Source organism: Haemorhous mexicanus, chromosome 15 (genome assembly GCF_027477595.1).
Source record: "Haemorhous mexicanus isolate bHaeMex1 chromosome 15, bHaeMex1.pri, whole genome shotgun sequence".
Lineage (NCBI taxonomy): Eukaryota > Metazoa > Chordata > Aves > Passeriformes > Fringillidae > Haemorhous > Haemorhous mexicanus.
In genome coordinates this window covers 1,590,517-1,614,021 of record NC_082355.1, presented here as the reverse complement: position 1 = coordinate 1,614,021, position 23,505 = coordinate 1,590,517, and the positions used below count along the sequence as shown (strand labels likewise).

The 23,505-nt window shown below is 60.1% G+C and overlaps 1 protein-coding gene across 1 annotated transcript in view; it reads left to right on the top strand.

Moving 5' to 3' along the window:
• PPARGC1B (PPARG coactivator 1 beta) overlaps positions 1 to 23,505 on the top strand; it is a 46,973-nt gene that overhangs the window by 9,616 nt on the left and 13,852 nt on the right. The window contains exons 2-3 of the mRNA XM_059860079.1: positions 20,373 to 20,546; positions 23,279 to 23,491. Coding sequence (XP_059716062.1) covers positions 20,373 to 20,546; positions 23,279 to 23,491 — 387 coding nt within the window. The remainder of the gene's footprint in view (positions 1 to 20,372; positions 20,547 to 23,278; positions 23,492 to 23,505) is intronic.

Below are 23,505 nucleotides of genomic sequence, written 5' to 3'. Positions count from 1 at the left end.
CTTTTGTCTTGTAACATTTCCAACTGCCCTGCAAGTGAGGGTGTCACTTCCAAGGAAGTGGGGAGTGGCTGTCTGTGTGTTGTGTGCTGATGTTCCAGGGACTTGGTGACACATGCTGCAGAAGTCTCTGCAGCTGGCTCGTTTTAAAAGTGTGGAGAGGACACCCTTGTGTTTCCCTCTGCTCCTGCCTGCTTTGCAGTGCTGACACAAGAGCAGCTCCCTGGCCTGGGGCTGCTGCAGGGGCTCCTTGGGATTGGGAGACACACAGGAGCTGCCTTGTTTTCTGCAGAAAAGCAAGCAGAGGGTCCCTCAGCTGTTTGAGCACTGCCTCTGTGCTTTTGGTGTGCTTTTGGCTCTGCCTCCCTGCACACCTTGTCCCCCCGCTGCCCATCCTTGCCCTTCCCTGTGCCCTGTGCGCAGCTCAGAGCTGTGCAGCCTGTGGTGTGCAGGCTCCTCTGCCATCCCCCTGGGGCAGCAGCCACCTGGCTAAACCGTGGGACCCTGGGGATGTGTCAGTGAACACCTGCACGCTGGCTCCACACAGTGCCCTTGGACAACCTTGCGAGCCCTGGTGCTGTGTCCCCTCAGCTCCCAGTGCACCGCAGGGACCAGGCAGGTCCTGTTTGGGTGCTGCCCTGCTCAGGTGTTGTTCAGCCCTAGCAGGGTTCAGGTGAAATGGACAAGGCAGAGGAAGCAGAAGGGGAGGAGGTGGCATGGTGGGCTCTGCATGGAGGGCTCGCAGTGTCCCCAGGATCCCCGAGCTCCTGGCAGATGGCTGCAGCCCTCCCGCCCTGCTCCGAGGAATACAAATGTGCGGCAGATACGGTTACCGGGCCCGGCAGCGGTGTTGGCTTTCATCTGGATCGATATCCCTGCCGGCCTGCGTCTGCGGGAGCGCTCAGCTGGCAGCACAAGCCTGCCCAGGAGCAGACACCCACCCAGGCTCTGCTGCAGCCCCTGCCCGTCCGTGTGTCCGGCTGCCTCGGCGTGGAGGCAGCGCCGGTGCGGCCGCAGCCGCGCTGTCCGGCTCCGTCATGCGTAAAATGTAATAAATAGGGCCATAAGCCTTTTACAAAGTCTATTTCCACTCTTGGATCCGGGATTTAATGCATGGCTGCTTAGAGAGGCTGAGGATTTCAGGGGTCAGCAAGGCTAATTGCACTGCTGGAATAAAAGGGTGCGTGGTGAGGATCCTGCCCGCGGGCGGGAGCGGGTGCCGGGGGTCCCAGCCCCCCGCCCGCTGCCCCAGCCCTCTGCTCTCTGCCAGCAGTCTGGGAATGCCACGGCCAGGTGTGGCAGCTTGGCGAGGGCTGGGGTCCCCAGGGAGGTCTCTTTTGAGGCCCGGGAGGCCGAGCCAGCTGGGGAGTCACATGCTGCAGGTGTTCGGTTCCCTGTTGCTCCATGGTGTCCGTGTGTGTCTGCCCAGGCACGGCTGGCTGGAGCGCTTGATCTTAGATTACCTGTAAGCCAGGGAAAGCCTCTGCGGGGCCAAGGGCCAGTGAGGATCAGGGCTGTCCCGGTGCCAGCTCAGCCCCAGCCTGCAGCATCTCCTTCAGCTGCAGAGAGGAGCTGGGTACCATCCTGCCAGGCTGTGCCAGTGGGCCCTGATGCCACAAACTGGGATGTGAAGGGATGTGCGTCCCGTGCCGGGGAGACAGCCCCACTGGGAATGGAAATGCACTGCTGGGGGAGAGACCTGAATGGGGCGTGCTCCAGTGCCGGGTGTGCTGGGTGGCCAGCTCAGGGCTGGGGTCAGGACCTGGACAGAGCTTTCCTGGAGGTGCCAGGGAGGGGCTGATGGGATGTGCGGGCTCTGCATCACCAGGACAACCGGCAGCCACATGTGCCCTGTAAGGAGGGGGACCCAGATGCCCCGAGGCTGCCGAGCGTGCGGCCTGTGCCAGCCGCTCGCTCTTGCAGGGCTGGCAGGGCTGTGCCGCCGGCCACGGCAGACGGAGGACGCCAGCTCCGCTCAGTGACTCTGCTGGCTGATCCCGTCATCTCCATCTCGCGCCAAGTGCTGAAGTCGCCATGGAAACTGGCATGGCAGCAGCCTCGCCAGCATCCTTACTTCCAGCGCCCGGCCGGTGCCGCGCCGGTGCCGGCTGACCGGTGGCAGCCTCGGCCGCCGCTGCTGGTCCCCGTTCCTCCAGGGTGTCAGTCCTGCCCCTGGGCTCGGGGATGCACACGGGGCCCTTTCCCGGAGCCATGGCAGGGCCCGATCCATTAGAGCTCCTCCATCCCGCAGAGCCCTGCAGGAAGCACAAAGCAAAAGCCCGAGAGTATTGCTATTAATAGTACCTGCTCACAAAGTTATCTTTAGCTGCAGTGCTCCCACCTTCATTCATAACAGCCGTGGCACGGGCCTGACTCTTCCCCCTGCTGCTGGAGTGGCTTTGAGGTAACTCCGGCATCCCCAGGTGCCCCACTCGCTTGGGCTTCCACCACTCAGCAGCCTTTCCTCTGCCTGTGGAGAGGGTTGTGCTGCAAACCTTTCCCCGTAGTGGGAAATGGAGCTGGATTTCTTTTCCAGAGTTCATTTTTCTGTGGTGACCGTAACTCTGAACTCTGCTTGGCTTTGCCTCTCCTCCCACGTTGCTCCTGTGCAGCAGGGTTGTGTCTTGCCAAAGGCAATCTCCCTGGAGCATCCCTGCTGGAAGTCCACACTGGTGCTGGGATTTTGCTTGATCAGTGGAGGAGGCAGTGCATGAAGTCGACTATTGGGGATGGAGTATTTTCCCCTTGTATTTCAGTGGGTGTTTTCATAGGTTTCAAGCTGTGGTCCACCCTTCCTAGCATCTTTCATCTCCAGAGCTCACACAGCTCCTGGGAGGGTGCAGGGCTTTGAAAGGGCTTTGAGGATTCAAGGGCTCATCCCACTGCTTTGAGGCAGCGTCTCCCACTGTTGCCAGGGAAAGGCCTGTTGCTCCTATTCTTGAACTCGGCAGTCACTGAGTTCCTCAGGTTCCTGGGTTAATCTGTTCCTGCCTTTAATGAGCTGCCTCATTAAAGTGTTTTTCCCTAATAACCAACCCTCCGGGCTGGGTGATGTTCAGCTGCAGACAACTGGAGACCTGCAGGCTGCAAAGGGCTGTTCAGGCAGCGTGTGGGGTGCAGGATGAGCACCATCCCTCTTCTCCCACACGGTGCCAAAAAGGCTGTGAAGGGGGCAGCTCAAAGCACCCCAAATCTGCCTCTCCTGGACTCCAGCACCAGACCTACTGCACCCACAAACCACAGGGCAGGCTGTACTGAGGGTGGCGTCTGCCCTTGGGGTACAGCAAACAGGGGATCCTGGGACTAACCCATCCTGCTGCAGAGTCTTCCTACAAAGTGTTCTTACCCAGGGGTGTGCAGCACAGGGGTTGGACATCACCCTAGGAGCCAAACCTGTGGGTGCATGCCTGCACCCCTTGGGCTGGGAGGCATATGCCTAGCCCTAATGAGGGAGTTTGAGCTGCTTGCCTTGGTGCCTGGGAGCTGATCTGGCTGGTTTGGATAAATGGAAGTGGAAATCTCCCTCCTGGGGGCCTGCTCTGTGTGGAGGAGTGCACACACAGCTTGCAGCCGTGGCCTCCTAGGAACATCCATTCTGCAGGCATCTGTCCCACCTCTCCCCCAGCTCCGTGATGGCTGCCCTGGGCCAGCAGGAAGGCTGGGAGCCCTTGGAGCAGTGGCTCCAAAGGAGCAGCTTCAGCAGAGCCTCTGGTGAAGCAGCAGCTGCCACAGCCCCTGTGCCCAGGCCGTGGTTTTTAGGGTGTCAATGATGCAAGGCGGGAAGGTGCCTGGTTCTGGGGCTGCTCCATTTATATTTAGCTGACCCAGTTGCTGAGCGGGGGCTGCTGGTCCCTCCTGGAGCTGCACTTGGGGTGCTGTGAGGGAGTGCAGCAGCAGCATCCGGCTGGGAGCGAAGGGCTGGGCTGCATCCCTGCATTCCTGCATCCCTGCACCCTGAGTCTGCTCTGGAAGGGCTGGACTGTGCTGGCACCCACCCTGCCAGCCCCTCAGCACCCCTCCCAGCCTCCGCCAGCCACCAGCACCCCAGATCCCCCAGGGAAGGAGGAGCTGTGGTGCCCCAGCAGAGGTGGAGAGGCAGCAATTGCTGCTGCAGGGAGCAGCCTGAGGTTGTGCACAGACTGAGGCAGGAGCAGGCAGTGCTCCAGTCCTGTTCCTGGAGCCATCCCATGGGTTCTCCTGCCTCTCCAGCCTCAGCTCACCCCGCCAGCATCCTGCTGCTGTCTGTGGTGGGTGCTGCCGCTGTGTGAGGGGCTTCAGGGAACTCCTGGAAAGCGCTGGGCTGCCAAAACACATCCTCTCAGAGCCAAGCACCTGCGAGGCAGCTGCTTCCCCAGGGCAGGAAGGAGATAAAACGAAAATCTCTTTCAAAGGCAGGGTGGCCTCCTCCCCAGGATCAGGGCGTGTGGCCAGGATGCTTTCCCGAAAAGAGCCGCAATCCCTGCGTAGTGAGGGGCTGGAGGGGACATGGTGTTCCCATCCTGATGTCCCTGTGGCTGCGTGTTTCCAGGGCTGTTGTGGTTGGCACACCTGGAGAAAGGCGAGTCCCCAAGGCAGGTCAGAGCAAAGCACTTGCTGCGGAAAGGGAAATTAATTATGGGCACTTTGCTGCACTCCAAGTGACTGCAAAGGCTGATGTTTCTCCTGTTGGCCCATAAACTAATTGTAACGGTGAAACCTCAACAAAAGCCAGGCTCTTAAATGCTTTCTTAATTAATAATTCTCAATAATCACTTGACGTCAATGACCAATTAAAACTTGGGAGAAGGGAAGTTGTTGTTAAGTGCCCAGTACCTTTGCTCCTCCAGTCGCTGCAGCTCTGATGAATCCTGCAGAAAAGCACCGGGAGGGCCAAGCCCGATGTTTTTAAAGGAAAACATTAAGCAGGAAAAACGTGAATATTCACGTGAGTGTCCACAGGGACAAGAGCAGGGAAGCTGAGCAGTCACTTGGCTCTGCTGCTCCCTGCTGAGCAGCCAGCAAGGGATGGCAATGCAGGCACCCAGAGGGTGGCACCAGGGGTGCCCCTTTCCTGCCCCTCTGCTGTGCTAAGCTCCCACGGACAGCATGAGTGGAAGGGCATTGTTTCAGGGAGTCCATATTCCAGGGGTCTTTAAGGTCCTGCTGAATGTCCTGTCCCATAGTGGGTCCTTGATTTGTCATGTGCCTCCTTCTCCTCCTTCTCTTTCTCCTCCTCCTTCCCACAATCTGTCTGAGGTCAGCATCTCCCAGCTCGGCCCTGCCAGGCCTGAAAGCATCACCAGCTGGATTTTATTGGGTGGGAGTTGAGTGGTCCCCAATCCATCTACTGTTAAGTGGAGCCTTTGGAAAGCTGCCATTCATCTCCCTGCAGTGCTGGTGGCTGCAGCGCAGTGCTGAGAGGGTTAATGTCCTCCTCCTCCTTCTTCTCCTCCTCCTCCTCCTTCTCTCAGCTTCACAGCCATCTTAAAACTGCTGGAGCCAGGGCTGTGCACTCCCTGCTCCCACTCCTTTTACAGTATGGGCTGGCTGGCCAGGGAGCCTGGCCGGCTCCTCCATCCATCCAACTCTTTTCCTTCTTTGGATGTGCCCTGCTCCGGCTGCCTGGGCAGTGCCTCCCCCCATGGGACCCGTGCCCCTGGCAAGGGGCGATGGCTGGGGCCAGGGGCTGCCATGGCTGGGCTCAGCAGTGCCAGGGTGAGATTTTTGCCCACGTTTCTCCAGGACAGTGCTGGGTTTCTGCCAAGGTGGATGCCAGAGGCTCCCGGGCACTGAGTGGGCACTTTATACCTGCACATCCCTTGGCAGGCACTGGGAAATCCTCCCGTGGGAAAGGTGGGAGAAGGTCCGAGCTGGCAGCCAGAGGAGGGTGAGGAGCGTGGCAGAGGGGGCAAGGAGCTTTGGGGCAGAGTATCCCATCCACGATGGGCATGGGTAGCAGCAGTCCTGCAGTGGGAAAGGCAGTGGGAGCCCTGCAGTGCAGGGAGCAGGGAGGGCAGAGCCTCAGGCAGGCAGGCTCTGCTCCCCACTGAGCTCCTGCCCTGCCTGTCACCCCTCACAGCTGGCTCGGGGGGTCCCTGGGGGTCCCGGGGGTGTTGCTGGCGGCCGTGGGAGAGTTGCTGAGCCTGTGCTGATGGCCAGGCACAGCCCCAGCCCTCTGTGTGTCAGGACAGCAGCAGCACGTGCTCCTGCCTCTGTACCCCAGTGTGGCCTCTTACCCAAATACCAGCCACTGCCCAAGGGTTTGTGCCCCTCCTGACCCGGGGGAAAGCAGGGGAAAGGCCTCTGGGGCCGAGGGGGAGGCAGAAACAGGGTGTCCCTGTGTCCCCTCTGTGCTGCTTCAGCAGATGTCAGCACAGGGAGCAGGAGGAGGTCACCCAGCGATCACATCGGGGCATTTATTGGGTTGCTGAAAATCCATGCATAGGATGGTGCCTGAAAAGGGAATGAGGGGAGAAGGGGGAGCGGCCCCAAAAGGCACAGGGAGGTCTTTGGTCCCCGTGGGTCAGGAACAGTGGGGACACTCTGGGGGGCCAAGGACCTGTCATTCCAAGTGGCTTTTTCATGAGCCCCGTGCCTGTCCTGCCTGTCCCTGTATGGGGACAGCAGCCTGGGGTGTGAGATCCCTCGTGTCCCTGGTGTCCCTGCAGCCACCAGGTTCAGGGCGGGGACTGTCACCTCTGTACCTGCTGGGGGATGCTCCTGGGGCTGTGTCCCACCCTCCCAGTGCCCAGGTGTGACAGGGTGGATGTGCAGCAGGAGTGCCAGGCAGGTTCCCAGTCCCCTCCCGAGCAGGTGGCGCAGTGGGCACCAGGCTGCCTTTGCTGCTGCCACCACTCCACCCCATTGTCCCCAAGGAGGAGGAGGCAGCCCCAGCAGACCTCAGCCCCAGCTTGGGAGGCCCTTGAGAGGTCCCAGTAGCAGTGTGGGGGGCAGGACTGGTGCTGCTGTGGGTCCAGCTGCTCTCCAGCAGGGATGATGAATGGCTTAACCCTCTCCTGGCACTGCCAGCCTCCTGCTTGGGTGGATGCAGCAGGATGGGATGGCAGCAGGATGGGATGGCAGCAGGATGGGATGGAGCAGGATGGGATGGCAGCAGGATGGGATGGAGCAGGATGGGATGGCAGCAGGATGGGATGGCAGCAGGATGGGATGGAGCAGGATGGGATGGCAGCAGGAGGGATGCAGCAGGATGGGATGGCAGCAGGATGGGAGGGCAGCAGGATGGGATGGCAGCAGGAGGAATGCAGCAGGAGGGATGCAGCAGGAGGGATGCAGCAGGATGGGATGGCAGCAGGATGGGATGGAGCAGGATGGGATGGCAGCAGGATGGGATGGAGCAGGATGGGATGGCAGCAGGATGGGATGGAGCAGGAGGGATGCAGCAGGATGGGATGGCAGCAGGATGGGATGGAGCAGGATGGGATGGCAGCAGGATGGATGCAGCAGGATGGGATGGCAGCAGGATGGGATGGAGCAGGATGGGATGGCAGCAGGATGGGATGGAGCAGGATGGGATGGCAGCAGGATGGGATGGCAGCAGGATGGGATGGAGCAGGATGGGATGGCAGCAGGATGGGATGGCAGCAGGAGGGATGCAGCAGGAGGGATGGCAGCAGGATGGGATGCAGCAGGATGGGATGGAGCAGGAGGAATGCAGCAGGAGGGATGGAGCAGGATGGGATGGAGCAGGATGGGATGGAGCAGGATGGGATGGCAGCAGGAGGGATGCAGCAGGAGGGATGGCAGCAGGATGAGATGCCTGGAGTTCTGTCCTGCTTGGCCCCACGTCAATGGCACTCAGTGCCAGCAGTGGGGGATGGCTGCTGTGAGTCCCAGGCTGGTGCCAGCAGTGGGGGATGGCTGCTGTGAGTCCCAGCAGGGCCACAGCCCAGCCTGGCTGCCTGGCCATCCCTCCTTTTCACCCCTTTGTCCCAAATGTGCTGCTGGAATCACGCAGGCCTCCTGCCAAAGGATGGGTGGCTTTCCTGTGGCTTCCCTGCTGCCAGAGCCCGGGGATGGCTCCTCACCCAAGGCAGCCACGGTGCCAGTGCTCAGCCTGGCTGCACTTGCTGTCTCCCTGGCACTACAGGCAGGGGATTGTCTGCCAAGCACCGGGGTCACACCAGGATTTATCTCTCTGCTTCACATCCCAGAGGAGAGGAGATGGAGGCACCCATGGCTCCCTGCCCCTCCTGCCTCTCTGCTCCAGCTTTGGCTGCTTTGGTTGAGGAAGATCCCTGATTTTGGCAGGAGGGAAGCCAAGGGAAAGCCACCTATCCTTTGCCAGAAACCTGGGGGCCCTCACCAGGAAAAGGGGGACCCCATTCCCACCCAGGTAGGACCTGCTCATGCCAGCACATCCCACAGTAAACCCTTGTGGGATGCAGGGTGGGGGATTTTAGACTCAGTCTCATCTCTCAGGAGACACCCAGGGAAAAGGTTTGTGGATTGTTTTATGCTTTGCACCCAGTTTGGGCCAGTGTGAGGCTGTGGATGTGTCCAGGCAGCCCCAGCCATGGGTGAGGGGAGCATCAGTGCAGCCCCTGGCTCCTCTCACACCAAAGGCAGCAGCTGCAGGATAATAAATGAGGAGTCTAAATTTAGACCCTGTGTCTGGAGCAGCGTCACGGCGTTGCCAGAGGGTTTTACCATTCACCACAGGCAGGTTTCCCTGCTCCTCCAGCTCCATGCCACCTCTGCAGAAAAGCTCATCAAAGACATCCAGCTGGAAAAGCATCCTGAACAGAAAATCTGATACCTGCACAAAATCTCTGTGCCCACCGAGGGATGACAGAGCAGAGCATTCCAGGGAGCCTTGGAAGGAGCTGGCCTGGGGCCCGTTTCCTTTGGCAAAGGCTTTATTTTGTTGCACAGAATTTCGTAGTAAAGAAAACAGGGATGGAGCCATCCCTTGTGCCACCCCAGCCCCGTGGCAGCTCCTGTCCCAGCTGACAGGGAATCCGTGTTGAAATTCCAGGAGAGGCTGGAGTGTTGTGCAAAGAGCCCTGTGCAGAGCCAGGCAGTGCTTTCCTGGCAGCCCAGAGTGCCAGGCTGCTACTGGCTTGGGAATTGGGGATTTGCATGAAGATTCCTGGTGCTGCCTCTGGGATTTTCCCCGTGTGTTGCAATGTCAGAGGGTGTTGGGAACAGATACTGTCCACTGCTGGCTCCTCCTGGCCTAGGGAGGGTTTCTCCAGGCAAAGCCAAACACAGCCCTTGCCAGGAGGTGTGAGTGTGGCAGGGACAGCTGGTGACAGGAGTGTGACCAGCTCTGCCCAGGCCTTCCTTTGTGGCTCACAGCACCAGGACTTTTTCCCTGCACCCTTCCTTCCACAGGGTTCCTGCACCTCCCAGGGATGGGAAATGCCAAGGTGAGCACAGTGCTGGGTAAAACTCTCCAGCAATGGGGCCAACAGCCCCTTCCCACTGCCTGCACAGCCCCACATCTCTGCTCCCCCCTGGGCACCGTGGAAGCTGTGGCTGCCCCTGCATCCCTGGCAGTGCCCAAGGCCAGGCTGGATGGGGCTTGGAGCACCCTGGGATATGGAAGGTGGAACAAAACCTTGAAGGTTCCCTCCCAGTGCAAACTTTTCCATGATTCTGTGAAGGTGCACAACCTTCCCTGTGCCCGCCCGTGGTGCCAGCTGTGCCTTGGCAGTACAGGGACACTTGAGGACACCCCAAGGACACCCCACGGGCAGAGCTGGCTCACAGCTGAGCTGGGGGAGAGCAGCACATGGTGCTGGGGGTCAGTGAGCCCCTGCCTGCCCCCCACATCCCAGGGCACCCCTCGGCCAGAGCAGTCGTGGCGTGTTCAGCGTGGGGACAGAGGCACCCACAGAGCTTGGGCAGCTGCCCAGGGCACTGGCAGCCGTTTGGGAGGAGGAGGAGGAGGAGGAAGGCACCTGACTGCCAGGCAGGAGTCCAACTAGTTGAAACAGCTCCCGTTGTGGTTTGCATAACCCAGCCTGGCTCGGCCAGCTCTGGGTACACATGGTGTCAACTGGCCACCAGGCTGGCAGTGGGGCTGGGTGGGCAGGCTGAGGGGCTGCCTCTCTGGTGCCCACCATGCCCTCTGTGCCCTGCTGTCAGGCTGGGAGGGGCAGAGCTGACTGTTCTCATCCGGTGCAGCCCCAGCTGTGGGGCTGTGGCCCAGCAATGTCCCCTCAGTGCCACACCGAGCACAGCCCTGTCCCACTGCCCTGCCTCCCTGCAGGACCCTCCAAGGTGACACTGCAGGCTCTGACAAGGGCTCCTGGCCAGGCTCCCACATGGCAGCCCCTGCCACGGGGGCAGCAGAGGCAGAGGGATGGATAAGAGCGGGTGGATAAGAGCGAGGCAGGGCTGGGAGCTGGAGCTGCTCACATCTCACATGACTGGGGAGCTGCTGCCAGGCTCTGGGGCCATGCAAAGTGCATGGAGGTGGCACAGCAAGGCAGGCCTGAGCACCCTTAACCCCTGCCAGCCCTGCACAGGCTTCAGACCACCTGGCACGTGGCACTGCCAGGCTAGAGGTGGCTTGCCCCACCCCAGAGGGGACCCCTGACTCTGATGGTCCCAACCCAGGGGTGGCTGCTGGGTCAGAGCAGTTCCTGTCAGACCCAGAGCTCAGGGCTGGCTTTCAGGCCAGCCTGCCCTGGGGTCTCTGGCTTTCTGTTGATCCCTGGATTAGCTGGGGTCAGAAATAGGGGGGAACAAGGCCTGGGGGCAGGCAAGCTCAGGGCAGGGTGGCACAGCACGTGGAGCAGTTAAAGGATCTGATTTAGTGTAAGAACTCGAGCTTGTGGGCTTCACTCCAACTGGTTTGGGAAGAGCAGAGGAGCCCCTAACTGGTTTGGGAAGAGGAGAGGAGCCTCTTACTGGTTTGGGAGGAGGAGAGGGGCCCCCAACTGGTTTGAGAAGAGCAGAGGGCCCCAGCTGCTGCCACAGGGAGTGGCCAGACCCCTCCTCTCGTGCCCTGTTGGAGCCTGCCTGGGGTTTTGGGGAGGGGAAAGGTGTGGTCCCTTACAGGAGAGAATTTGGAATAGAACAAAGCTTTGTGGATGTGGGTTTGCATGTGCTCCTGAAGGAGCTTCTTGCCCTCATAGGGTTTTTCTATCTGGAGATCTTGGAGCTGTTTCTTTCCAGGGTGAGTCAGTTGTTTGCAGAGTAGGAAGCCCGAGGAAAGCAGGTTGGCAGCACCAGCTCCAGTCTGTGGCTCACAGAAATGCTTCCTGCAGAGCCAAAAAGCAGGGGCAGAGCCCAGCCCTGGGGCAGGTGGCCTGGCTGGGACAGCTGACAGTGCCTGGGTGCAGACCCGGACACAGCAAAGCCTTGTGCAGCCCCAGGAAATCCCCAGAGCAAACAGGTTGTGCTGCTGTGTGCCCAGCCTGCCCAGAGCTGCTGCTCAGGGTTCTCACCTCCAGCATCCACCTGGGAGCGTGTTCCTGCATCCCCAGACCTGCTGGGACCTGCTCTCCTCCCACCTTTCCCACAGAACTGGACTGGTGTCAATACTGATAATCACTTTATCCCAGGGACTCCCGATGCCCACCTGGAAAATACCCAGCTGGCAGCACTGCCCCTCCCCAGCAGCTTAGTGGGCACAGAGGTGTCAGAGCAGAGGCACGAGGTGACCACGAGGTGACCACACTGGGTGGTGACAGTCCCCTCTGGCCGGGACACCTGCAGAAAATGGGCAATAATTTATTTAGGTGTAGTGGGATGGGGGAGGAAAGGGAGCCCCTGATTCAGGAGGAGAAGAGGGGGGACTCACCTCTTGCAGGGTGCCAGGTTTGTGCAGGGCAGAAGCAGGAGCTGGCATGGGCAGTGCAGCAGTGAGGGGTGGCCAGCAGTGCCCACCCACCCACCTGGCACAGCTGGGGCTTCCAGCTGCACTGGGCACACCTGGGTAGGCTGGGCAGGGGGGTAAGGACAGATGTGAGTGGTTTGGAGGGTAAGGACAGATGTGAGTGGTTTTTCCCTTTGCACAGAGGTTTGCATCCTCATTCATCCAGCTGAAAACTTCATTTTCACGTGGGATCTGGGCACGGGGGGGGCTCCCACAGCCCCCCCTGGCAGGAGGGCCAGCTCAGCCCGTGTCCAGCAGCAGAAGGGCTCCTGGAGGGTCCCACTGAGGGTTGGTGCTGGTGGCCTGAGCCCCAGCAGGGCAGGGCTGTTCCTGCAGAGTGCTGGGGCTGGGCTGGCTGCGAGGTCAGGCTAATGCAGGAAGATCCTCCTTGTGCCTTCTTAACCCCAGCTTGAACCTTCCCCGTCTCCTGCCTCGGCCTGATTAGCACTAAGAGGCTGCTGGTGGCACCAGCAGTGCCAGCCCACAGTGCCTTCCATGGCAGGGGACACCTGAACCCCCTCAGAAGCAGCAGGGTGGGCAGGAGCTGGGCTTTCCCCCTGCCCTGCTGCCACCTCCGTGCCAGGAGGGCTCCCAGCTGGGCACACCTGGTCCAGGCAGTCCCTGCTCCTCAGCAGAGCATCAGTGAGCTGTGAAAGGGCTGCTGTGCCCTGGGGAGGTGAAGGATGTGCTGCAGGTGATGGGGACAGAGCTGGCAGGGGGTGGCAGCGGGCTGGGGCAGCTGGCAGGCAGCAGGTTCTCTCCACCTGCTTGTCAGGTGTGGAAGGGGCAGGACTGGGCCCAGTGTGACCTCAGCTCTGTCACACGGGGTGACACCAGAATGTGCTGGGAATCCCAGCCCTTGCCCAGCTGGGCAGGGCAGGCTGAGGCAGTGCAGGGATTCCCAGGCTGTGGCTCCTGGAAAGCCCAGGGCAGCTCTGGGAGCCTGGAAGATGCCAAGGCTGGGGCTGTGGGTAGGGAGCATGGCTGTGGCTGGCCTCGGTGGCACGAGGCAGTGATGTCCCCGTGGGCAAGGGCTCTGCCTGCCCCTGAGTGCCACCATAGCTGTGACTTCATGGTGTGGCAGTGGAGGGACAGTTGGTGCTTCCATCTGGGATTTGCTCTTGGAGCTGGCTGGAAGGGGTGAAGAGCTGTCAGTGCCAGGGTGGGCAGTGCCCGTGGAGCTGAGCTGGGGTTAGGTGTGCCAGGCTGTGCCATGGCAGGATGTTTGCAATGTCCTCTGGGCAGAAAGGGCCTTGTGGAGCCCTGTCAGCCTCTGAGCTGGGCACCAAAGCTCCCCAGGGCAGGGGCAGGGCTGCTCCTCCTCACTGGGGTCCCTGTGCCCACATCAGTCATGTGGCTGCTGGCTGCAGGGGCATCAGAAGAGGAAGCTCTGAAAATAATCACCCCCTCATGTTTTCCTTGCAAAAGGAGGGAGTTGCCATCGTGGGAAATTCTTGTGACCAGCAGAGCTGGCTAACAGTCAGCTCCTCAGTGAGTCAGGACTGTCCCCTGTCATGGCACAGCCGTGTCCCCTGTGCTGCCAGCCTGGCTCCCAGGGCTCCACAGCCTTTCCTGCCCCTGCAGTGGTGTGTGAGTGGGAGCCATCCCAAGAATTTCAGTGTCTCAGTGCTCTGCTGGCCTCAGCCACAGTCCCCACTGCTCCCAGTCCCACTGGGCATCCCCTCAGGGCTGCAGGGCTTGTGCCACCTCTTGCCCTGTCTTGTCCCACACAGGCTGGAGGACACCTCACAGAAGGAGGTGAGGGGTGCTGGGGGAGCCCTGCCTGCTCCTTTCCTGTCCCTGCCCCTGCTCCTTCCCTGCTCCTGCCCTGCTCCTTCCCTGCTCCTGCTCCTGCTCCTTTCCTGTCCCTGCCCCTGCTCCTTCCCTGCTCCTGCCCTGCTCCTTCCCTGCCTGTCCCACGGCCAGGGGGTCCCATGGCAGGGCTGGAGAGCTGATGGCACATTTCAGTCCCCACTGTGCTCTGTGCCCAGCCCAGCTCGTGCCAACTGCTGTCCGTTGGTCCTGCCTTTGCTTTGGGGAGATAAAAAGGAATTTCCTAGAAAACCCCAGCAGTGTTCAGCCCGGGGTCTGTGCCCTGCCTCCTCATGCCGTCGAGTGGTGGCAGGGAGCTGGTGACAGGGACAGGGCTGGCAGCAGCCACTGGCACAGGTGTGTTTGGGTGGTGGATGGTGTTTGCCAGGCTGGCTGCTGGCAGGCTGGGTTGCCACGGGGTGCTGCAGCTTGGCCCTGGGGGTGCAGGGTGAAGCTGTCACACTTGGGCAGGCACAGTTCTGAGCACGCTGAGGGTGCCCAGGTGTGCTGGCACTGCCTGGCCAGCCCTGGCAGCCCACAGGGACACAGACAGGGCTGTTTCCATTAGGTGGTGTTGAGAGAGGAGGTGTTCCTTGGGAACAGCCTGTTCCTGCTCTGTCTGCTCCTTGCACGGGGCACAGCCACCACCTGCCCTTGCTTTGTGCCTGGCAGCACTGGGGGGTGCTTTAGGGTCTGTGGGAGCTGCTTTAGGATCTGTGGGGGCTGCTTTAGGGTCTGTGGGGGCTGCAGCGGCTCCCTGGTGGGTGCTGCAGCCCTGGGCTGGTCCTGGAGCTCAGGCAGAACCAAAGTGGACTCTGTAATCTGGAGCCTGAAGAAATGAGCTGAGTGTGGTGTGAACACACAGCTCTGTAACCTGTGATACACTTTGCTGTGCCCTTCTTCCTAAACCCGACACACCTTTGTTTGAAGTATTCTAGCAGAATGTTGTTTATCCAGGGCATTATTACCAGTATCTCAGGCTCCTTTTTTCTGTCCTGTGACTCAAGGACAGTTTAGTGCAATTTCTTCCATCTTTCCTGCATATCAAAGTTATTCTGGCAAGTTCATGTTTATTGTTTGCGGTTAATGTTTAATATTTCCCATTCCTGGCATCTCCTGGTTGATCTTAATTACACCTTCTAATGTAAGACAAAAGTCAGGGAGTGAGACTGTGCTCAGCCTGGGGCTGGGGCTCGGAGCCTGGCACTGGGCACCCCTTTTCCTGCTCAGCACCCTCTTCTTCCCACCCAGCACCCCCTTTTCCCACCCAGCACACCTCAGGCTGTGTTGGGAGGGCAGCTGCTCCACGTGTGCCACTGAATCCCAGAATTATTTCAGTTGGAAAAGACTTCTGTGGTCATCAGGTCCAACCTTTGAGTCCAAGCTCTGAGTCCAGGCTGTGTTGGCAGAGCATGCCCAGCGTGGGCAGCTCCCACGTGCTGCACCCAGAGGGACCAGCAGGACTTGGTTTGGAGTGGCTCAGGAGGAAGAAGGAGCTGCTGTTTGCTCAGTCCAGGTTTTAAATGAGGTTTTGCCTTTTGCTGGCTGGGCCGAATCGTTAAAACGGATCAGTAGAAAGTTAAAAAAAGTAATTAAAAATTAACAGGGGGCAGAGGGCAAAATGCCTGGCAGGACAGAGAGGTGTCTCCTGCTCTGTGCAGCCTGGGAGATTCCTGTGGGCCTTCCCCCCAAACCTGGGGAGGGGACGAGGGACCTGCCTGTGCCTGTGCTCACTGTGGGTGCAGGCAGGGTCCCCTCACCTCCAGGGACCCCTCGCCCTTCACTGTGGGGCTCTCAGGCTATAAATATCAGGGGTGTCAAGGGGTGACAGGGCCAAGGCACAACCCGACACCACCTCTCCCTCATTCACGGTGACATTTTGTCAAATGCCACTGGGGAGGGGGGTTGCTTATCTGCTGGCACTCACTCTGGTGACCTTCACAGCTCTGGCCAGGTGCCTCCTTGCTGTATTTACACTTATTTATAGCTGTCTCCTCCATTCCCACCTCTGCCCTCCTCCCTGGTGCTGGAGCCAGGCTGCTCCCCCCCTGCCCATCCCTCATCCCTCTGGGCTGGCATGGAGCTGGCACATCCTTGGGCATGATGAGGGGCTGGCAGCACCTGGCCCAGGTGCTGATGGGTGACCCCATGGGGACCGTGTCCCCTGGTTGGGGGCTGTGGGGACAGCAGGGTACACCCCTGGGTTTGGTCCCAGTGTGGGTCATGCCCCCAAAGCCTCCTCACTCTGCTTCTGGGGCAGCTCAGGAGGGTGCTGGGGGCCTGAAAGGGGGGAATGGCTGTGCCCAGTGCCACAGCAGCCAGCCCAGGGCCACACCAGCCAGTGCCACACCAGCCAGCCCAGTATCACACCAACCCAGTGCCACAGCAGCCAGCCCAGTGCCACACCAGCCAGCCCAGTGCAGCACCAACCAGCCCAGTGCCACAGCAACCAGTGTCACACCAGCCCAGTGCCACCGCAGCCAGCCCAGTGTCACACCAGCCCAGTGTCACACCAGCCAGTGTCACAGCAGCCAGCCCAGTGCCAGCACCCTGGTGAGAGCCCATCCCAGGAACACCCTGCAGTGTCCCTGCAGGGCTGTAATCCCCGTTTGAAGCAGTCTGTGATTACGGATTTCCCTGATAAGCCCAGACAACTCTGCAAAACCCCTGCCCAAGGATTTTCTTTCCTTTTTCAAGTCCTGGTGAGGGTGAGGAGGGAGAAGCTGCCCTGGGGTTGAGGCAGGGCTGGTGGGAGCAGCACTTGGTGTTCTCAGCAGCTCTCACCTGCTGCTGCTGTGGGTGCCAGCCTGACTCTGCTGGCTGCTCTGGGGCAGTGCCTGCAGCACGTGGGGATGGATATTTATCCCTTAATGCCTTGGGCAGGCTCCTGGCTGTGCAGGGAGGAGCTGAGTCACCGTTTGCTCCCCAGTGAGGGGTGGGCTGCTGTCCCTGCTGCTTCCCTTGACCCCCCTCCGAGGTGCTGCCTCTTTCCTTCCCTTTTTCCATGGCACGTGAGTGACAGGGCCACCGCAGGGCACCCCGGGGCTGCCATGCAGGCAGGGCAGGATGAGGCTCCTGGAAGGTGCTGCCCGTGGCCAGCGGCACTTCAGAGGCTGCCCCTGTGCAGGCTGAGTGAGCACCAGCCCCGTGTGCCATCCCCCCTGTGCCCACAGCCCACGCCAGAATTCTTGGCCATGACTTCAAGGGGTTGGACCCAGGGGTTCTGCAGATAAGGGTAATTTCTGGCAGTGCTGCAGTGAGACAGGGAGAGCACCTGCAGGTCTCTGTGTCACGGTCACTGCGCTGTCCCCAGCTCCTGAGGCAGCTCAGCAGAGCAGACAATGAGCTGAGTCCCTGCTTGCCCTGCTCAGGTTGCTGTTCCCCTGGCAGCAGGGCTGCTCCTGCTCTCCCTGGGCTTATGGTGCAGCTGACCCCAGGCAGCCTCTCCAGTCCTGCTGACTGCAGGGGTTTTGTTTGGGGAGCCCAGGTTGACACTGAAAAAGAGGAAAACATTTCCTGTCTCGTTAATCCAGTGTTTGAATTAGAGTTGGGCTTGGGGAGGAGTCTGGTGTCTCCTCAGAGATAAGACCTCACGTGCCAGAGTTCACACTGCTCCAAAACAGAAGAACTGAAAGGGACATGTCCCACCTGCTGTCCCCAGGGTGCCAGAGCCAGCACTGAGCTGGGACATCTTGGATGTGACTCCAGCCAGTGGCCGCAGGTGCAGCCCAGGACATGTCCCCAGAGCTTCTGGGGCCACCAGAGACAGTGGCCTGCATTGAACACCCTCCCAGTCGGGCAGGGAGATGGATCTAACCCTGTGCCAGCTCCTCCTCCTGTGCTGCCACTGCTCTGGGAAGGACAGACTGGGGACATGGCAAAGGGACAGGCAGTGGGAGCACATGGCAGCCCCAGGGCACCCAGGAGCCAGAGGGATGCTGACCAAGGAGTCAGCAGGAGCTCTCCTCCCTGGAGCAGGGACTGCTCAGGCGCTGGCAGCAGCTCTCTGGTGGCAGCCCTGCTGCAGCACAGCCGGCCCAGGTGTCTGGGCTGGAGGATGCCTCCCAGTCTCTGAGCATGTCTCCATGGGTGTTTGCTGGCTGCACACCAAGAACCCATGGCTGATCTTCCTACAAAGTCCTGAGTAAAATTAGAACAAAAGTTCACTCCTCTCCCAAGGCAGCAGGAAGTGCAGAGGGTGGGAAAAGGGACAGTCAGAGCAGATGAGGTCCCATGCCCACAGGCAGTGTCCTCAGCGCTGCTGCCACCCCCGAGCTGGGCAGGGGCTGCCCCTTCCCCAGCCCTGGGGCCAGCCCAGAGGGGCTCAGGGCCATGGGCTGGGAGTGGTGGGTTCCCTCTGGAGCCCAGGTCCATGGTGGCTGGGCTGGGTAAGTGACACTGCCCAGCAGAGGGGTGGGCTGGGGTGCCCATCCGTGTGGCAGTATGGGTGACCCCACCGAGCAAAGGCTGTCCCCATGCCTGTCAGTGAGGAGAGGAGGAGGCTCCACACAGACAGGGCTGAGGTGTGGGCATTCCTGACCCGTGGGAGGCAGGAAGCTGGGAGCATCCCCAGCGTGGCAGTGGCAGTGGCAGGGCAGTCCTGCCCCGAGTGCCCAGAGAGGGCAGCTCAGCAGCCTTGGATTGCAGGGGTTTATTTTTACCCAGCCCTGTTGCCAATGGGGACATGTCACATCTGTGGAGTTGATCAAAAGACATCCCGAGCTCTGGTGTCAGCTGCTCCTTGTGATCTCAGCACCAGGATCTTTTCCCTTGTGGCATATCAAAAGGAGCAGGAGAATTTGGCTGCTCTGCTATTTTTAATTGCACGCACACACGCACACACAGACACACGTATAGCTGTGTATGTATGGCTTGGCTAAAAATAAAAACCTGTGCCTGTGTTCCCATGGGAAGATTTGGGGAGAAGGGGGAGACAAAGTTGTCACAAGACTTTTTCTGGAGCAGGCACTAGAGCAGGGACAGGAAGGCAGGGACAAGCCACAGCAGGTAAGGGACACATCTGAAAGGCCAAAGGACATCTGATCCCAGAGCAGTCTGGGCAGAGGGGACAGAACAAGGGGAAAGGCAACATCTGTGTCCCCCAGAGCTGGCAGTGGGGACTCCTGACCTGCTGCATGTGCTCTGACACCTGGGAACTAAGGTTTTTGCAGGGCAGGCTAGAAAATCCCCAGCCCTGGGGGCCCAGTGAGGAGTCTCAGCTCCCAGAGCCACTCAGGGCTGCCTGATACCCTTTGTGGCACCACACCTGTGGGATCTACCTGATACACATCCCTCCAGCAAAAAGGTGAAGGGAGGGTGCTGGGAGAGCATCCCCCAGAGCGGGGGCAGCTCCCAGAGCTTTGTCTGGGGCAGCACCAGCAGCTCCCTGCACCCCCAGCCCCCACTCCAGCCCTTGGGCATGGCTGGGGCATGGCACTGGCTCACCATCAGGCCATCAAATCACTCTCCCTGCCCTTGCTGTGCCCTCCAAGGTGCTCTCCCTGTTTTCCACCTCCCCTGGGATTGGGCAGGGTGGGCAGCAGGTGAGAAATGCAAAAAGGGAGTGAGTGCATGCACGGGAGTGTCCTTTGGAGTGTCCTGAATGCGGTGGGGAGCGTGGCAGACAGGCTCCTCAGCCTGGGGGAACACAGCCAGTAATCCCAGATTATCCCAATTTGAAAAACAAAAAATGAGAAGAGAGAGAGAGAAAAGCTGTCTTTTCCATTCCTGCAGCTGGGTTTGCAATCCCTTTTCCTTCCCACTGAGTGATGGAGGAGACCCTTCCAGGGTGCTTCAGGAGGAGGGGCCCCCACGCTCCCCTGCAGCCTCTCTCACATGCTCAGATGTTTGCCTGCTCCAAAAATCCATTTGCTCTGTAAATAAACTTGCTTCCCTCACTGCCAGAAGACTCCCCTTGGGCAGGCAGTGCTGGGAGGAGTCTCACCACTCCTTTCCCCTGTGTTTTCCCCTGGACACCGAGGCAGAGCCAGGCACGGTCCAGATGCCAGGGCAGGCAGCGGGTGCTGGTGCCAGCCCCGGCTCCCTCGGGCTCTGGGTGCAGCTCTGGGGTTTCATGGCTGGAAGCCAGGCCCAAGTGGGGCAGGTGCCAGCTCCTTTCTGTGGTTAGATGGAGATGTTTTAGCTCACATCACCCTGAGTGCTCTCAGACATCCATTCATTTCCACGCTGTGCCCTCACCCTGCAGGGAGCAGGGAGCAGGCTCTGGGCTGCCTTGGTGGGGCTTTGGGATCTGCAGCTTCCCCAGAGGGGTGTCCTGAGTGCTCCAGGGCCATGTGGTGGGACAGGGTGAGCAGCAGGTGTGAGGCTGGCCCGGTGTGCTGCTGTCCCAGGTCTCCTGTGCTGATCCCCAGGCCACCACTGGATGTCACTTTTAGGGCACAAAGGGCAGGAATTGCCCCTATGATGGCTGTGCTGTGCCCTGACCATCTGCTCACTCAGAGGGACACGAGGCTCTTCCCAAGCAGCTCCTGCTGTTCCCAGCTGTGCCACAGCTGGGACACCAGCGGGGGTGTGGTGGATGCTCCAGTGACCAGTGCCAGGCTGTGCAGGCCAGGTGGGTGAAAAGGTGCCCGCCACACCCTGCCAGTGCCTGGGGCTGCGTGGGAAGAGAGGCTGGAGCACCAGGGGTGGATCACTGGCTGACAGGGGGGTGCTGCTGTCCTCCGTGCCTGCTCCTCTGGGCTCAAGCATTTCTCTCCTCTCCTGTGTGCAGTATGAGGTGTCTGGCGAGGAGCACCTCTACTCTGACTTCCCCGAGATCGATCTGTCCCAGCTGGACGCCGGCGACCTGGACTCTGCCGGCTGCTTCAGCGAGCTGCAGTGGGGCGGGGAGCACTCGGAGACCGACTCCAGCCAGTACAGCACCGACGACTCCGAGCTCTTCCAGGTACCCCATCCCCCCCGGGTGCAGGCAGGGGGAGAGGGAGGCTGGCAGGAGGGAACACGGAGCTCTTCCAGGTACCCCATCCCCATCCCCCCCGGGTGCAGGCAGGGGGAGAGGGAGGCTGGCAGGAGGGAACACGGAGCTCTTCCAGGTACCCCATCCCCATCCCCCCTGGGTGCAGGCAGGGGGAGAGGGAGGCTGGCAGGAGGGAACACGGAGCTCTTCCAGGTACCCCATCCCCCCCCGGGTGCAGGCAGGGGGAGAGGGAGGCTGGCAGGAGGGAACACGGAGCTCTTCCAGGTACCCCATCCCCCCCGGGTGCAGGCAGGGGGAGAGGGAGGCTGGCAGGAGGGAACACGGAGCTCTTCCAGGTACCCCATCCCCATCCCCCCTGGGTGCAGGCAGGGGGAGAGGGAGGCTGGCAGGAGGGAACACGGAGCTCTTCCAGGTACCCCATCCCCATCCCCCCCGGGTGCAGGCAGGGGGAGAGGGAGGCTGGCAGGAGGGAACACGGAGCTCTTCCAGGTACCCCATCCCCCCCGGGTGCAGGCAGGGGGAGAGGGAGGCTGGCAGGAGGGAACACACACGACTATTAATATCTCCTCCCCAGCTGATTAGTGCTCCATTAATTTGTGCACCAGCTCTAAATGGGGCAAGCAGAGTAGGGCTAATGAGGAGGAGGAGAAGGAGGAGGCTGCTGAGGCAGCCCTCCTGTGCTGGATTATTCACTGGAATTGCAGCCGGGGTGCAGCGTGTCCTGTTCCATTCCTGGAATGCCAGGGCGGCAGTGCGGGGGTCTCAGCACTGGAAAGTTCCCTTCCCAGGAGCTGGAAGCAGCCCCTTACCCTGATCCTTCACAGGAAGCAGCCCTTTCACCCTGATCCTTCACAGGAAGCAGCCCCTTCCTCTGTTTTCCCAGCTCTGGCAGCCCCTCTGTCCCTGGGGTCCCTGGGGCAGAGGGGCTGGTTCCTCTCCTTAGCTCTGGGTGCAAAGCTGGGGCAGGGGATGCTCCTGGGTACAGGCAGGACTGCTCCGTGTCCCTCTGCTCCTGTCTCATCTCCTGGAGCTGTGAGGACAGGGCAGGGCTGTGGGCACAGCACAGACATGTTGGAAGCAGGGAGATGATGCAGAGGGGACTGGGCACAGAGCAGGCTGGGCAGCCCTGCCCAAAGCTCGTGCCATGCCCTGGATGTCCCTGTCCTTGGGGCTGGGATCTCTGTGCCCTCCTGAGCAGCTCCCAGGCCTTTACCCCCTTGCACAAAGAGGTTGTGACCCGCTGGTACCAGCTAATCACCAACCCTGGTGTACATTTTGGGAGGAGGAAGATTTCTATTTAAACAAGGAGATGAAAAAAAAGCCTCAATATTTTCTAACCTGCCCATAATAACAACCCTCTGGCTTTTATGCTGGGCTGATGCTGTGCTTGAAAAGGGTCCAGTCCAGCTGAGGGACCTTCATCACGAGATGCATATTTTCCGTGAACTTCCTGGGGAAAAGATAAACAGAAAAGAAATGCAAAAGCCAGGCCGATGAGGAGCAGTGGAGTATGATGAAATGTATCCCACTGAACTTGTATGCACAGCAATCTCGTGCCAATAACAGGAGGAAAAGAAACGGAGCCAAAAATGGAGCATCCTGCTGCCTTTCCCTGGAGCCTGCTCTAGTAACTGCGAGCAAGGTTAGGGCATGGAACAAAAGATGTTTAATTTTCAAACAAGAGGAGAGAAACACAGGAGGCTGTGTGCAGGGAGCTGTCCTGCCTGTGAGCCTGACTTTACCCCCGTGCTAATTTTATCACTGATGGTAGCCTGCCTTTCCTTGGACATGGTTTACATTCAGATTGTGATGGAGGAGGACCAAAAAGAAGGAGCTCTTGGCTCACTCCAGCCATTCCTCAGCTTCTGCATCCTCTTCTGGCCTTCAGCCCTGTCTTGCCAGACTGGAAGGGAACTCGTGGGGCTGGGTGGGACTGGGAGGGCACTGGGAAGGCTGGAGGTGCATCAGCAAAGCCAAAGCCCGGGTGAAAGGAGGGACCCAAGCCAAGCTGGAGCAGTGGGCAGGGAGGAGGCAGGAGCAGCCCCTGGCCCTGCCTGGCCCAGGGTGAGATGGGCCTTGCACTACAACTCCCCTGACCAAGTTTGTGGGTGAACAGCATGATCTGGGGGTGCTGATGGGAGATCTGGGAGTGACTGGGGCTGTGCTCTGGACGGGATCTCTCACAGAGCACTGGGTGCACCAGTGTGGGAGAGCTGAGAGCCCCTGAGCAGCTGGAGGTGCCTGTGTTTGGGGGCTCTCAGTGAACACAAAACTCAGAGTGGTTGTTGTCACAAGCTCTGGCATCTGGCCAGTGGTGCAGCCCGGGCAGAGCTTCCCCTGTGCCCTCCTGGGAGGCTGTGCCCTCTTGTCCACTGGGCAGCCCTGGCTGAGCTCACAGCTCTTGCACTTGCAGAGTCAGGAGGATTTGGGCCAGGAGCTTTTACTGACAGATCCTTTATCTGCTGCTGTTTGCCTCGTGGTGGGGTGGAGGGACTGTGGGGAGAGAAGATGCTCTGGTTCATTCTTTTCTTGCTGGGGTGCAGGTGGACAGACTGACACTCCTCTCCCAGGTTTCACAGTGGGGTCACTGGGAAGTGTGGGAGCTGGTGTGGCTCTGCTGGTCCTTGTCCCCTCTCCAGCATCCCGGGGACCCTCTGCCCAGCCTAACCCCCCCTTTCTTCTCTGCCTGCTCCTTTCAGATAATAGACAGCGAGAACGAAGCGCTGCTGGCAGCCCTCACCGAGACTTTGGATGATATACAGGGAGATGACATGGGCCTGGCTGCCTTCCGAACTATGGAAGAGGGGGACACGCTCAACCCTGCCACCACCTCACCTGCCCCCTCCCCCAAACCCACCGCCCCGGTCACGGGGGGGCCGCCCCCGGCCCCCGAGGGTGATGAGCTGTCTCTAGTAAGAACCCACTT